Genomic DNA, 16,473 nt, shown 5'->3' on the forward strand with positions numbered 1-16,473 from the left:
GGGTGGCCAACCTGAGCCAGAGAAGGAGCCAGAATTTACCAGTGGACATTGCCAAAGAGCCAATGTAACACATCAGCAGCTCCCCAGCCCCGCTCCCAGCGCCTCCCGCCCACCGGCAGCCCCGCCAATCAGCTCCTCCCCCTCCCTCCCCGCACCTCCCGGTCAGCTGTTTTGTGGTGTGCAGGAGGCTCTGGGGAGGAGCGAGGGCACGGCAGGCTCAGGGAAGGGGTGGAGTGGGGGCAGGGCCTGTGGCAGAGCCAGGGGTTGAGCAGTGAGTGCCCCCCCCTTCCCCCTGGCGCATTGGAAAGTTGATGCCTGTCACTCCAGCCCTGGAGTCGGTGCCTGTACAAGGAGCCGCATCTTAACTTCTGAAGAGCTGCATGTGGCTCCGGAGCCCCAGGTTGACCGCCCTGATCTAGTTTGACCTCCTGTATATCACAGGCCACTAAACGTCACCAAGCCAACCACTGAATTAGACCAAAATATTATAACCCTCAGGAGACTCAACTATTGTGTGTCACAGGCGGAGAACAGGAGGGACCACTGCCTGAATCCCCTGCAATGGTAGCAAATTGGTTAAGTGTGACCAGGATCAGCTGAGCTGGATCTCCTGCATCAGTCACAATAGCAATAGACCATGTTTTGAGATTATGTAACCGTTAGCTGAGGATCTCAAAGCTCTTCGCTCACTCTGGGTCTACAATCAATGGCAGAACTCTCATTGACTTCGCTGGGCGCTGGATGGGACCAAGAATTAAGCCGTACAGCAGCACCCCTCTGGGCATTTAAGTGGTGGTGTCGGTGGTTCCAATTCACAGATGGTTAAGGGGCCGTAAGCAAGTCATTGGCAGCCCAAGGAACAGAGCCCAGGTGTCCTGACTTACAGTATCCTGATCTAACCACTAGTCTCCATCTGATCCAAATTCTGAAACTAGACCGCTTCCCTATTCAGATCCAACCCACAGCCACACGGGAAGGTTGCAAGTATGGAGCTGCAAACCCACTCTCCCTCTCCTTCCCAAATAAGCCCCTAGCACGTGAAGTGAAGAAGAATCTCTGCTAACATCTTAGGGCCTAGGACACACCAACTGAGCAGTATCCAATAGAGGGCAGGCCCACACATGAGACGGTTATAACTGGAAAAAACCGTATGCATTTAGACTGGGGTCCTGGTCCGTCCCTACGGCTTGTACACACTACAGCAACACAAGTAATAAACAGTCATCACAAGCTTTTCACAGGCCCACCTAGGAGACGTGTTTATCCAGATGCGTTCTACAATCGCACTACACAAGTAGTGTGATCTAGTGGTTAGAGCAGAATGGGAGTCAGGACTCCTCAGCTCTATTCCGACTCTGCCCGTGGGATATTGTGTGGCTTGATTTGGCCTGTCACTGAATTAACTTGTGTTTCCTTACCCCACGTCTGTGTGCTTTGAAATCCTTGGAGCCTCGTTCTGCAGCAAAAGCTCTCACAAACCCACACGTTACAACTCTTGTCTGGCAGCTGTGGCTAGTGTTCTCTCTCCTTCTGTAGGGTCTGTCACCTCCATCCGTTCCCAACCCGTGGGAACATGCTCCTCTCTGAGAGTCCCAAGGGAGTTGCTTCAGGTGACTGCTGTATCTTCTCACCACGACAGCTGTGACACATGGAAGATCCCTTCTCCACAGTCCACATCACGATCTCCCAGTCTCAACAGGCTGCTGTGTAGACAGGTAGGAGGCGATGAACTCTCCTCTCCCATCAGACTTTTTCTGTCTTTCTTTTTCCTCCCTCCCCTTCATCATCTCTCTCGCTCTCTCTTCTTTTGAATGATGGCGTTGTAACACAAGAACAAATGGAGTTTCACAAAGGCTGTGAGCAGGATGGGACAGAGTGGCTATTTGAGCACAATATAATCCTGGCGACATTTCCTATCAGTTTGGATGCCTTTATGATTTTGTATTTTTCAAATCAATTTCCAGTCTCAGTGCCCTGGGTATTTCAAACCACTGACAGATTCAGTGCACACAGGCAGCTTCCAATTTCAGATCGGCAATGTCGGAGAGGCTGTGTTGAGCATGCATTTGAGGGACGTGCTTCCATGTTGTGCAAAGCTTCTGTTAACGCCCTATTAGTCAAAATAATTGTGGAGGCTGTTTGTTGGGCCACCTCCAGGCCTCAGATGCGCACTGATAGCTCTCACTGAAGTCATGTCCCTGTGGCCCGCACTCTGTGAGTAGAGCTTGCAGAGACTGATTTAGAGCAGACTGTTTCTAATTCAGGTACCGTATGGCTAAATACACTTGGGTGACATAAAGTCATTCAGCTGGTTCCCCCTTCTGCATGCAAGAGGCCTAATGGGCTCGCTTTATCAAAGAGTGGGATTGTATTAGTTACAGCTGCTGGTGTTTTACTTGAAGCATTGCCTTTCAGTAGTTGATAACCGTGGTGCCAAAAAAGAGTACTGACCCTTTTATGCGCACATGGCCTGTCAAAAACTAGAGGGAACATTGACCCTGTATAACAACATAAGAACGGCCACACTGGGTCAGACTAATGGTCCAGCTAGCCCAGTATCCTGTCTTCTGACAGTGACCAGTGCTAGATGCTTCAGAGCGAATGAACAGAACAGGGCAATTGTCGAGAGATCCATCCCCTGTTGTCCAGTCCCAACTTCTGGCAGTTGGAAGTTTAGGGGCACTCAGAGGATGGGGTTGCATCCCTGACCGTCTTGGCTATAGCCACTGATGGGCCTATCCTCCGTGAACTTATCTAATTCTTTTTTGAACCCAGTTATACTTTTGGCCTTCACAATATCCCCTGGCAACAAGTTCCACAGGTTGACTGTGGTTGTGTGAAGAAGTAGTATTACCCATATGAGAACAGAGACCGAAGTTCCATCTAGTCTGGTACCTTAGCTCTGACAGTGGCCAAGCGCATATGCTTCAAATCAAGCTGCGTAACTTGCATGATATACCAAATAGTGCAATATTGTCTTCTGAAGAGAAATTCCTTCCTGACCCCTAGCTGGCTCTGGTGCCTGTAGCATGAGAGTTGGTAGCTCTAGAAATGGGTATCTTAGATAGCGTGTATTGGTACAGGACTTTGTGCTGATTCACAAATAAAACAGGAAGGTTCAGAAGGCCTGGGAAGATCAGAGGCCTGCACATACAGGCACGGCTGGAATATACCTGAGATATGGCTTACCCACCATGAGTCTGTCTGTTAGCTCAATTGTTACCACCTTATACCAAATGAACCTGCACTCATGATAATTAGTGTGTGTGGCAGCTGCGGTGATGTTACCAGCTCTGAAACTCACTGAGCATAGGTTGATTCTGTCACATGCCACATCTACCGCTAAAAGCGTGTCTTGTTAGCGCCCCTGAGAGAACATTGTGCTTTTATCCCATCTGTCTCCGCTTGCATTGCAGGAGGCCATTAGAACGGATTCACTGGATGGGCAGAATACAGATTCCAAGGACAGTCTGCAAGCTGAGTCCAGCGAGAGCCTGCAGCCGAAGAAGCAGTCCCAGAGCAACTTAGGTCCAGCTTTGTTCCATCCTAGCCCACTCTCCCAGCCGGGCACTCCCCCGCATTCCCCAACGTCGTCCTCACACCATCGACGCCCGAGCGTTCGTACCCGCAAGCACGCTTACAGCCAGCACAGTATTCCGAGCAGGCCTTCCAGTCAAAATAGCAACCCAGCCAGCCCCGAGAACTCTCTGTTTGAATCCTCAGACCTGGCTGACGAAGAAGTCAGCCACATAAACAGCTCGGTGAAAGACTGGCAAGAGCAGCCGGAAATCAGAAGCCGCTCGGTCTCTCCTTTCATCTCCCCGGCTTCATCTCTGGTCCCCCTCAAGAACTGCAGCACAGCCAGCCTGGCCGGGAGCAACAGCAGAGAGAGAGACTTGAGGAAGTTTTACAGTGTTGATACTAAAGGGTTTCTGGACAAGCCCAGTTGGGCAGATGACCAAAGAAGGCACTCCATTGAGATCTGCCCTTCCATTGACAATGGAGACGGTAGCTTGGAACAGCCCGCGGAAGGGAAGGAAAGGTCTCCTGTCCACATTCAGTCTGAGTCGGAGTATATCCCTGGGGCTCGGAGGAAGAAGAAGATGAGCCCACCTTGCATTTCTATAGATCCTCCCATGGAGGATGAAAGCAGCACGGCTTCACGTACCAAAGCCTCTGAGAACAGCATGCTGAGGAGAAGGACCCCGTCGTGCGAATCCACCGCGTACAGGGACTCCTTGGACATGACTGACAATCAGCCCGGGGAGCAGGCCTCTAAAGCAGAACGGCGGGTCCAGCCCCCGTGTCGAGGGGAGCACCTGACAATCCCAAACTTCTCCTTCGAGCAGTCTGACCCCAGCTCCTCGAGCAGCCTCTCGGATCTCCTTTTGGACAGTGGCCAGGCCACGCCCTCCGGCGTGGTGTCCGTGGACTCCCGGCCAGATGCCGCGGCGCTGGAACTGAAAAAGCTGGATCACTTAAAAACTCAGTGCAACAACCCTGAGAAAAACAAAGAGCTTCTAGGCGTTACGAAGAGCCCCAAAAGGCAGCACGAACTGGTCCCTGTGACTGTTGCAACAGATGAAGACGTAGACAAACCAGTATAGCTTTGTAGGGGCGGGAGAGGGAAGTCTTAAGGGCTTGACACCGATGTGGTTTTGAAACAGCACCCCTGTGCGGAAGGGACTGCAAAGCCACGTTCGTGGCTGATTTCCCCCCCCCCCCCAGTCACACGTTCCTAAGCGCTGTCGGGGGATGGGTTTGCAAACAGTGATACGGAAACGACATGAGGTGCAGGGCGGGGGAGGGGGACATGCAAACGTGTTTCTTTTCTAAAGGGAAGATGGAGTTGCTTTTTTTTTTTTTTCCCAGGTGGCCTCAATCACATTGATTTGGGTTCGGGCTGTGTTCGTTTGTTTTGGTTTTGTTTTTTAAACGTTCTCGACTTTTAAACCGGCACCATTTATTGTGCAGAGATGCCACAGTATGCAGACGTGCCCAGGAGACGGGAGCTGTACATTGTCTGTCTATCGGCAGTGATATCAATAGAAATCGTGTATTTGTGAGATACAAAAGCTACAAAAAAATACCCACAAAAACTCTCTCTTCATAATGCACATATTTTTATAGAGAAGCTATACTGTTTTTTGCATTACGTCCGACTCCCCAGACAGGAGGTGTTTTCTTGGATTTTATGTGGAAGTAATTAGTAAGGGTGGTTTTTTTCCCAAATGTTTCTCTTCTTTCTTTGCTTTCATTCTCCTTTTTTCTCCTTCCGCTTTTCTCCCTCCACAATCATCCTGCTGGCTTCTATTCACAGCTGGTGCTTTTTTGAAGTCTCTCTCTCTCTCTCTTTTCATTTATTTTACTTTGGTACTTTAGAGGATGTCCTCTCTAAAGAAAAAAAAAATAACCAAATCACTACTGAATTGTAGCCAGTGCAATAATAAGTTATTCATTCTTGTCTGTACAAACTGTCCTTTTTTATTTTTGTTTTTATTTTTTATTTTTTATTTTTTTGCTTTTACTGAATTCAGGTTAAATGTTGCAATAATCTGAACTAATGTGCACAAGCAAAGCTTCTTGAGTTTAAAAAAGAAAAGGGGAAAAAAGAAATTTACAGAGAGATAAAGGAAAAAAGAAAACAAATAAATAGTAAATTATTTAAGAAATGTATTTTGTTTACTGCAGTCAAAGTAAATTATTGATACAGTATGTAAAGGTTTTAAGAGTCGTCTTAGATGATGTTCTTTGTAAGCATTTAAGCTAATGATTTGTTTTCTTCATAGCGTAATGCCTTTGAAAAGAAGGTGAGCTCAGTAATTGTATCATTTGCACTCTGTGTTCCTTTTCCCTACACACACACACACGCACAAGCCCACTAGCACTCTCAATCCATGTGAAAAGGCCTCTTTTCATTAGCAGCATAGGATCAACATGAAGCCACTAGCAGAATTAAAGTCATTTATTAACACCCCCAACTTGTATTTTTATTTTTCCTTTTTTAATCTTCTTTCCTCCCCCACTCTCCATCCCAAACCCCTTTCTCCGTGCGACAGCTCTGCCAATGGAAAGCTGCTGCTTAATGAAAACAATAAACCACGCAACACTGCGCGAGGGTGCGGGGTAAAATCGAGCGCCAGGCGGTAGCGACAGTGACAGCAGCAGCAAAATAATAATTCTTTTTTTTTTTTCCGTTCCATGCCGCCTCATATTTATGCATTCACGTATATCTTCTGTTATTTATGCATTCATTACTCAGAAAAAATGTATCTTGTTTCACATGTATTAAACTGTATAAACTGGACGCGTGGCTTGACTTTCTGCTACACGGTCAGATTTAGCTGTGCTGCCAGGTCCAGACACATGCCAATCCTGCAACCCTCACTCTAGTGAGTAGTCCTGTTGACCCCTTTATCAGTGGGGATTGTGGGACAGTGGTGGCTGAAGACACAGCTGCTCCCCTGGTTATATCCGGGTCCACATCTCTCCAGTTCCCAAATTTTTGCCGGCACAACCCCATTTGGATGAAGTATTTCCTGGGGACCCCAGACCGCATGGAGAATGCCGTTTGGAAGAGCAAGATGGCATCCTCCGTGTCTAGTGTCCTCGCACGCTCCGCAAAGCAAAATGGCATCCTCCACACAGGAGGGAGCACCGCGACCCCATCAGCTGATGGCACGACCCCATTTGGGGTCACAACCCACCGTTTGGGAACCGCTGTCCTAGTGCATGGTTGCTCTATAATAGGAGCATCTTTCCCAGCATGCCTTTCAGGAGCTGGCCCATTCAGTTTGGCAGCTCCAAGCAGCTGCGGCTCGAAGGGCCCAACTTTGCCACTGGCAGCTGCCTCCGTCTCTCCTGCAACTAGTAGGAACCTGTCACGTTTCCTTTTTCTTATGGCTGAGAAGCTGGCATGTTTGCACAGGACTGCTAGCTAGGGTCTACTCATGTGAGTAAGGTTTGCAGGACCCGCTTCCAAATTGCCTTTCCCCCAGCTGTCACTGGCATCAAGTATTCCTGAACCATTTCCAAGCTGCACTCATCTATAGCAATGCTGAACCGATGAGCAAATCCCTTACCTAGCCGGGAAGAGCCTTTCCGTATGTTCAGGCACCTCCATGCCATCCTTAGACGTAGGCTGCCGCCGAGCACCTGTGTTGTGTAATTAAAAAGCCGTTACAATTAGTGTAAATAATGATCCCAGCTCAGTGGGATGGCGAGGACTTCCAAAAATGCACCATAAAAGTAATTATTAATAGCACTTTGGGGACAGTGGCACACTCCCTTTATTGCAAATTAACCAACAGACTGGAAAAGCAAAAGCTCTCTGTTTGGAAAGTGAATTTGGCTTTGAGGCAAACACCACATCCCAGTGTGTCCCGTATTTTTTTACCCTCCGCGCAGCTGTGTGTTACACCATTTGGCTGCAATGATTGGGCTTCGTTGTAAAAGACAATATTTCCCCTCTGACACCTCGCCCCGAAAACCAAATGTGAGGAAAGAATATCTCCCCCTTCTGGTGTCTGTGCCCGCTCTGTGGATGTGTAAGTACAGCTCTGCATCATTAGAAGACGGAGAGGTTTGCTTGTAAAACGAGACAAACCGGATCCATTCCCTCCACTGCTCGTGTTCTGGCATGACAGCTGGCACCGGAGCGCCGCGTACTAAAGTGAGCGATGCAGGGCCAGATTCTGCCACGGTGCGGCAGCCCGAGGAGCTGCTACTGCTGAGACCAACTCGTGTGTGACAGGCAGCAGGGGCAACTGGGGCATGTGGAGGGAGGAGGAGAAAAGAAAGGGGACTGGGGAGGGCGACTAATGGATGGGAAAGTGGGATCTGGGGGGAACTGACCAATTTGGGTACAGGGGGAGGTATAGGGGACACCCACATTTCAGATTTTATACACATTTCATGCCAAGTTCACATATAGCTGCGAAGTTTCCTCAGGTGATTTGCCTCATCAGTGTAGACGGGGCCAGGCGGGATGGTTTAGTTGCACACCCAAGCGATGTAAGTTATGCCGATGTAGGCTGTGGGGTAGACATAGCCTAAAAGTTCGCGTTCCCTTCCCATTTGTATAACTTTTCAATAGTTTTTAGGAGTGTGTTTAAGCTGAAACCCTTATGTCCGATGAAGATTCACCAGCCAGTCTAGCTAAGTGGTTTCTTTTCTCAAAAGCAAAACCCAGAATGAAATGCTCTGAATTCGTTAACTCTACTATGGCCAGTCCAATAAGGACCGTTAAGGACTAGTTATGGGACCAAAGTTCTACTGATCCTTATTGGGTTGATCAATACAACTATAGGAGTCCTCAGTGCGGATTTATTACATTTACTTATTAAAACTGCTGACTTATTACCTTTGGAAACCAAACCTGGTGGGGTCTTTTCTTTGGGGCTTGTGCAGATGTGACTGAGAGTCTTTGGTTATGCTACATCCGTCTGCCTAGATACAAATGGCTGGAAGTTGAAGCTAAATAAATCGAGTTTGGAAATAAGGGGTAAAGCTTTAACCGTGAGGGTGATTAGCCATGGGACAACTTACCTAGGAAGGGGGTAGATTCTCCATCCCTTAAGTCTTTCAGTCAACATTGGATGTCTTTGGGGAAGTTGGGCAGGAGGTCAGACAGATGTTATGAGCTTGATACAGGAATCGCTGGCTGGATCTCTGGCCTATACTGTGCAGGAGGTCAGACTGGATGATCATAGAGATTCCTTCTGGCCTTAAAACTTAGGAGCCTATATTTTGTACATGACCTTTCTTACACACACAATGAAAAATCATATCAAAACTGTACCTGGAGGGACTAATTTTCCACCTGGATTTAAGCAGATCTCCATTATTACTATTTTTTTGCAGGCCCAGTTATTTGCATCCTCCCTTTCAGCCAATCAACACTGGGCAAATAATTTAACCAGTTCAGCTAAACCAATTCTAAAACCAGACAGAGACCTAGCATAGGCCTGATTTGACTCTCTTCTCAGATGTCTCTGAGTGACACAGCTGGAAATCTGGCTTCCTGCTGAATCCAGGATCCGACAGAGTTTGTGAAAATCATTTTGGGGGAAAAAAATTAACTACCTGTTTTTGAACCTCTGGGAATGTTTGGTTTGGATGGAGGGTCAGATTGGGTCGGGGCCGGGAGGGGGAAGGGTTAATCTCAGCCTGTTTGCCCAGCCAAAAGATTAAATCTTGCCATGCAGGCATAGTGGACCCTTCTTCTTGTTTCTGGGTAACTTATTAGCACGCTAAGGGTACGTCCATGCTGCAGCTGGGAGCCTGGATTTCCCAGGTTGGGTATCTCTCCTCAAGCTAGCACACTACAAACAGCTGTCTGGCTGGGTGTAGTACAGGTGGCAGCTGAGGCTATCTGCCCAAGTACAGAGTAGCTAGCCCAAGCCACCGCCTCGGCCACCCCGAGCTACGGCTGTAGCTCACGAAAGCTCATGCTCAAATAAATTTGTTAGTCTCTAAGGTGCCACAAGTCCCCCTTTTCTTTTTGTGAATACAGACTAACACGGCTGCTACTCTGAAAACTGCTATTTTTAGTGCACTAGCTTGAACAGAGCTAGCACGTGTCTGTCTGGCCAGGCTGGGAAGCACGTTCCCAGCATAGACATCCCCTAAGACACTCCTCCAATGAGGACTCTTGTTCTTGACGAGTCCTCAGCACCTAAGACATCCCACAGCAACAGAATGTCAGCCAGATGCCTCAGCACCAATTCTACACCTACACCCACTGTTTCCATTCATCAGCTACTTTAACTCCCCTCGGGAAATACTCCAGGCGGTGAAAGTTGAGCTCCAGGAGGGAGACTTGGCTCCTGGATTTGTGCAGCATGCTGCTTTCCCCTAAAGCTCTGTGTTATTAAGATGGCTCATCAGCTCTGAAGCACTTAATTCACTAGGCAGTGCTGAGAGCCACGGACACAGGAGTATTCAATGCAAACGTGAAGAGGTGTTTCGCTGAACTCCAGCGCCCGTGGGAAAGCTCGACAAGGAACATGTAACTAAGCAATTTCGTCCGTTGGCTTTAGCATCTGTCAGAGTGAGTTGACAAACAGGCTCTCTACCGACGCTCCAGCTAACTGCCTTTCCGAGGCCTGCCTTGACCACAACAGACGCTGTTGAGTCCAGTCACGCATCCGCCGTGTCCCGCACGCACCTCTCCCAGAGCTTCATTGCTTCCCGTGGCCCCAGCCAGACGAGGTGGTTCTGATTTTAGGAGCGTTGTCATGAGCGAAAAACAAAGCGTCGGACAACAGGTTGCAGGAGCTGCTTTTGTGACCCAATGAACTACTGTGAGAGCGAGTTCGTTTGATTGCGAGGATAGAAGTAATTTTAAACCAGCTTTGGTTCAGATGTGATTCTAAGGTACTTATAGGCCCCCTCATTACTGTAGTATCAGCACCTCGTGATCTTCAGGGTGTTTAGCCTCACAACACCCCTGGGAGGTAGGGAATTGCTGTTATCCCCATTCTACAGAGTGGCTCTGTGCCTCAGTTTCCCTGAGCGACTTGCCTCAGGTGAAGCATATAGCAGACCAGGGACTTGAACCCAGTTGGCCCCAGTCCTAGGCTGGTGCCTAACCACAGGACCATTCTTCCTGTCTGAGCATGGCTTTGTTTTCCAGAAGTCACAGCGAACTTCTGGTCAGGTGACGGACTAGCTACATCTTAGCTGTGTGAATATGCTGCTTTCCCCACCCCTCTGCTGGTATAACTAATTAAGTGAGCCATGAAAAATGTCCTGATAGTTTTGTGACACTGAAATGAATCCTGCGGCTCTCGGGAGCCCTGGGGCATAGGCCAACTGGGCCTTATTTTCACAGATGCTCAGCATCCGTAATGCCCAGTGACTTCCCTGGGAGCTGCAGGTGTTCGTCAAATCAGGCCCCGTGCCTTTTGCCTCACTAATTCCATGACCCTGAGTTTGCTGTGGGAGCCAAGGAAAGAAGCCAGAGAAGGGTTATCAGCCTGTCAGTGGGATCCTTAAAGAGACCCTCTGACTGTTCCAAACTCTGGAATACATCCCTTCCCTGAATGCGCTCGGGAAAGGAAGATGTGCATAGGAGCAAAGCTTAGCCTCTCCTCCACAGTATTGTGTCTAAGGGAGAGGTTGCCCCCCTCCAATGGTAAAACCCATGGGTGGGGGCATATAGGAAGAAATGTCCAAGAGTCCGGCCCAAATCATTCCATCTGCAGAACCAGCCATCGCCCCACCGACATGCCTGGTGCATCCCTGCGCTCTAGGTCAGACAGCTCCGTGGTGCCGCTGGGCTGAGGCAACGGTTGCTTTGATGTGAGATGCTATGGGGTCTCCTGTTCGCTGCGGGGGGGACTTTTCAAATCTGGCTTTGCTGTCTTAAACGGCAGCTCGCAGAAGCCTGCCCTCAGCTTGAACGGCCTCACATCAGGCAGGAGCCCGGCTGGCTTTGAAAGGCGAAGCCAAGCGCCCATTGTGTTCCCTTTAATGACACACGTGAGGGGTGAACTCCATGCATAATTCAACTGCAGCGGGCAGCACCTGCACGGGGTTACAGGAGGAGGCGAGAACGGGGGCGATGCTGCTGCCGGTTGAATGGGCTCCAGCGTAGGGGAAATAACAGAGAGTGGCTGGCTGCAGATGTCTCGGCAGACACAGTCAGCTTGAGTTTAAAAGCCTCCCTGACATTGTGTGCGCCAGTTCAGACACTCATATTCAATGTCTTTCTTCCAGCCTGCTTTACATCTGGCTCCTAAAGCCATCCTGCTTTTCCAGAGCGGGAGACATTGGCCATGTGGCAAAATGGTGTCTTGCCCTCAGCTTGTTCCTGTTCAAATCAAGGCGTTGGACTCGAAAACAGCTCCAGGGTGGGAGGCGGGGAGGGTGGGCTCACTCATTCTCTCTGGTGCCTTAGGAACTGAGAGTGCAGAGGAACTCAGTAATGTAAGTCATTAACTCACCTTTTGTTCAGGGTACAGGCATGCTGCTACGGACGCAGGCCTGGGCACCCGGACGTCTTTTTCTCAATCTGCCGGGGCCCGAGTGCAGGGGTGCTGGAACTAGGGGTGTTGCGGACAGGGCATCACCCCCTGGTTTGAAGCGGTTTCCATCAGCTGCAGGGTTTACAGCTTGTTTCAATGGCTCTCAGCACCTCACACACACACACACACTCTCACACACTATACAAATTGTTCCAACACCACTGCCCAAGTGTGAGACACAGCAGCAATCCTGCCAAACCCAAGCATTCAAAATTCACCAGTCGGGCAGCAAAAAATCATGATATTGGCCTAAAAATAATGAGATTTTGGCCTGGTCTACACTGAACAATTAGATTGACCTAGCACCGTTGCTCAGGGCTGTGTAAAATTTCATGCCCTGGGTGGCAGAGTTAAGCCGGCCTGACCCCAGTGTAAACACAACTAGGTCAGTGGACGAATGCTTTTGTCGACTTAGTTACCACCTCTCTGAGAGGTGGATTACAGCAGTGGTTCTCAACCAGGGGTACGCGTACCCCTGGGGGTACACAGAGGTCTTCCATGGGGTACACCAACTCCTCTAGATATTTGCCTAGTTTTACAACAGGCTACCTAAAAAGCACTAGCGAAGTCAATACAAACTACAATTTCATACAGAAAATGACTTGTTTATACTGCCCTATGTACTACACACTGAAATGTAAGTACAATATATATATTCCCATAGACTGATATGGTAAAAATGAGAGAGTCAGCAATTCTTCAGTAACAGCGCGTTACAAACTGTGACACGTTTGTATTTTTATATCTGATTTTGTAAGCAAGTAGTTTTTAAGTGACGTATAACTTGGGGAGTACGCAAGACAAATCGGACTCCTGAAAGGGGTACGGTAGTCTGGAAAGGTTGAGAACCACTGGTTTAAAGACCCCTTCCGTCAATGCAGGAAGTTTATACACTATGGTGCAACAGTGACACAGCTGTCATGTAGCTGCTGCCATGTGGACATACCCTTTAAAACATAGTCCGTTTGGGGTTCAGTTCAGTTCTGGTTTTTGAGTCCTTAGGCTTTGCATTTTCAAGCTTTTCTCTGCAATCACGAGGGCTAGAAACATATTTCTTCTTTTCAAGGCAAGCTGAGATTCTCAGGTACCTGACTCCAGGAGCTGGGGCTTAAAGAATAAGGCAAATATTGTGAGACCAGCAATAAAATTGCAAGAGTTGGCAACACACGGTCAGGAAGCCCAGGTCAGCAGCCAGCAGCAGGCACTGTCTGCCCACTGAAACCTTGGACATGATCTGGCAGGCTCTAAGAGGGTAGCTGGCCCTCTGAACAGGCCAGGGCCTCAGCCTAACTCTGACTGGCTCCACAAAGGGAGAGGAGGCAACTCAGGTTGGCCTGAGACTAATTAACTCACTTAGGCAGTTAATTAGGCAGGGAAGCTTCTGACCATGATAAACGGAAGCTGCTTCCAGTGGGATCAGGCCAGAGAACTGATGCTCCTGGGGAGAGGAACAGTCTCCAACACAGAAGAGCGCCCACGGGAAGGACTTCTCGGGGAGAACCTGGTGAGGTGAAGAGGGCTCACCAGGAAAGGAAACCAAGGAAGAACACTCCCAGGTGGGGGCGGCTCTGAAGGGAGGAGCTCCGAATGCCTCAGCAGAGCCTGGGCCCCATGGAAGGACTTCACCAAGGAGCTGCAGAAGCCCCAGATCAGAGGAATTATATGCTGTCCTGAGGAAGGGTCATCATGGTTTGACCTCTGTGGGCACCTTGATCCAAGAGAAGAAACCCTTCCCCAGCTGATGACAAGAGACCCTGGCTCCAGAAGAGGATTCCGGGTCAAGAGAGCCTCACCGGTATGGGACCGGGACATAAAGCTGACTCAGCCCCCTCTCCCTCCAGTTAGAGATGCTGAGTTGGAGGCCTATTTGTATAATGTTCCAAATTTGGGTTAAACAAACTAGCTCTCCAAAAGGGCACAGTTCAATATACATAAGCCTAACTGGACTTATTAAAAACCCCTGGGGAAACTGAGGCAGAAGCGTAATTGCAATGCCATGCTGGGCTGTCCGGCTGGCCCCCACCCTGCAGGCCTTTGTCCGCTCAGAGGCTGCTGTACTTGGAAAATAATGGCAAGCCATTGCACCAATATCAACTCCCAATATAGCCTCTTTAACCCAAAGAATGAAAAACATCACTGTTGTTTTATTTATTAAGTCCTATCTGCGTATCTATCCCAGGATCTCCCATCATTTTACAAACAATTAACTAAGCATCTCAGTGCAACACATCCCTCCAAACAGAGAGGCAGGTAGGTTAATAATAATATTTTATAGTTGGGGAAACTGAGGCACAAGTGGGGCTGGAAGTGCCTTGCCCCAGGTCCTGCAGGGAATCAGTGGCAGAGCCAAGAGCAAGCCTCTGAAATCTTGGCTCCAAGTTAGATAGCTCGGTAAGAATTTATATAGAGTATGGGAATGAAGAGCATTAACATGGTAGCATCTGAATGATACAGACATGCCTCTTTATGGTGAGAAGAAAAATCCTTCCTTTTTCTCCATATATATTGGAGGTATTTGTAACTGATGCATCGGAAATGCCTTTTAATCGTGCACAATCTGATAGGCTCTTGAGAGATCCAGGTCCGCTGAATTTGTACAGCACTAATACGACGCCTCTTAACTTCAGGTCATGAGCATGCACCGTGTCTCCTCCCTGAAGTGTGAACGGGCCTTTCCTTTAAGGTTCTTCTATGCAAACTCCATAGCTAATTATCGACTGTTGCTATTGTCTCTCTGGTGCTGCCTACCACGCCAGCTGATGAGCTTGGACCCACCTAGAGAGCTGTCCTACCCCACTGAGACATCGCCCCAGAAGGACCAATGTTCCAGCATGTTGACACTTAAAATAATGCCCATGCCCGGCATTGCAGAAGCCCCCAGCAGTGAAGGGACTAATAGGGATGCAGCTAGAGAGCCCCCTAGCCTGTGCTCTGCAGTCCCAGCTCCTTTCCCTTTTTGTTGTTTTCTCTCAATGCAGGGAAAGCGCCTCGTACTCTCCCAGGGCAAGGATGCTATCCCCTCACAGTCTGAACCTTGGTGGATCCAGCCATCTCACAGCAGAGGCTGTGGGAAATGACCTTGCCGGCACTGTTTCTTGCCTGCTGTTTTCTCAGGAGAGTTGAAGCATCTTGAAGGAGACAGATGGAAGTATGGGAAAAAAAAAATGCCTAGTTTTGCCTTTGACCTCTGCCTCCTCTGCGAGCTGCAACCAGGATGCAGAACTGTCGCCGCCCAGGAATCTGCTGTTGCACAGGGCTGTTTTTAAAGCCACTGCCGCTAACTGATTTGCCTTTTTACATGGTTTGGCTTTTATTTCATACACAAAGCGGTTCCAGCCACGATGCCACAGGGAGTCCATTTTTGTTGGGTGGGAGGTAACATGCTGAATATCCACCGCCGGCTACTTTAGTGTCCTCTCAGCAGAAAATACCTCAGATTGCAGCTCGGAGGAGAAACAGGGGTGTGGCTGCGGCTACTGTTTGATTTAACTACACGTTCTGCTTGTTTCCCACTGATCTGTGCTCAAACACCCTGTTGCTATTGTTGCTTCAACGTCCCTCCCCTGGTACCCGCTCGTTTTGTCTTCGCATCTGCTATGTCTTGACTTTTTGCCTCTGACCTGTTTGGGGAATTGACACTATGTCTAGCACGATGGGGACTAGCCTGGCCAATGCCTGAAGGTGCTCCCGTCGTATAAACACTGAATAATGAACCTTTCCCCACAACGTGAACACAACCGAGTCGGACACATTTTTTGTAGTTGTTGACTTTCCCGAAAGCTTGACTAGTGCCTGGCTTGGTTGTTCACTGTGATTTCTCATGCCACTCTGAACTGCTTTGCACTGGAAATATCACAAGAAAAGTTCGTGTGACTCACTAAAGCCAGGAAGTCCTGATGCTCTAATATTAGCACTTGGCTGAATGATTTCTCCAGCCCAAAATCTTGCTCAGGCAGTTCAGGTGACTCCATAAAAGTTCCAGATAACCAGCCAAGCTTTCTGTCAGTGATCTGATCCAGTCCAAACCTTCTGAGTTTCTCTCTCTCACATCTGCAGCTGGAGATGGAACTTTATGGTCATGTTTAGAATTTAGGTCACCATCTGACCTACTGTTGATATTCCCCTTTCTGTGAATGAAACAATACCCAGCATTCTAGAACCATGGAACCAGCCACAGCTATCAGCCAATCAGGCAGCTTGCTGCAGGCCAGCTGCGTGCGTGCATGCGTCAGGTTGCCCAAAGACTGGCTCTGCCTTCAGGCCCTGATTCCTGACACCAAGAAAGGCCCGGTCCCTGGCTCAAAGAGCTTTCAATCTGAACGTTACTAGTGATGGAACAAGAGGAGGATGGGGTAGGAAGGCCAAAGCAATGAGATCACATGTGTATGGGTATGTTTTGGTGGGTCTCTTGGGCGGCTTCTATTGATTTGTTGCATTTATATAA

The 16,473-nt window shown here is 48.8% G+C and overlaps 1 protein-coding gene across 1 annotated transcript in view; it reads left to right on the forward strand.

Moving 5' to 3' along the window:
* Positions 1–6,223, forward strand: part of CACNA1H (calcium voltage-gated channel subunit alpha1 H) — a 477,272-nt gene extending 471,049 nt beyond the window's left edge. Inside the window, exons 35-36 of the mRNA XM_074965057.1 lie at positions 1,537–1,715; positions 3,417–6,223. Of these exons, the coding sequence (XP_074821158.1) occupies positions 1,537–1,715; positions 3,417–4,607 (1,370 nt within the window). The 3' untranslated portion in view covers positions 4,608–6,223. The remainder of the gene's footprint in view (positions 1–1,536; positions 1,716–3,416) is intronic.
* Positions 6,224–16,473: the final 10,250 nt, after the last annotated feature.

Source organism: Natator depressus, chromosome 10 (assembly GCF_965152275.1).
Source record: "Natator depressus isolate rNatDep1 chromosome 10, rNatDep2.hap1, whole genome shotgun sequence".
NCBI lineage: Eukaryota > Metazoa > Chordata > Testudines > Cheloniidae > Natator > Natator depressus.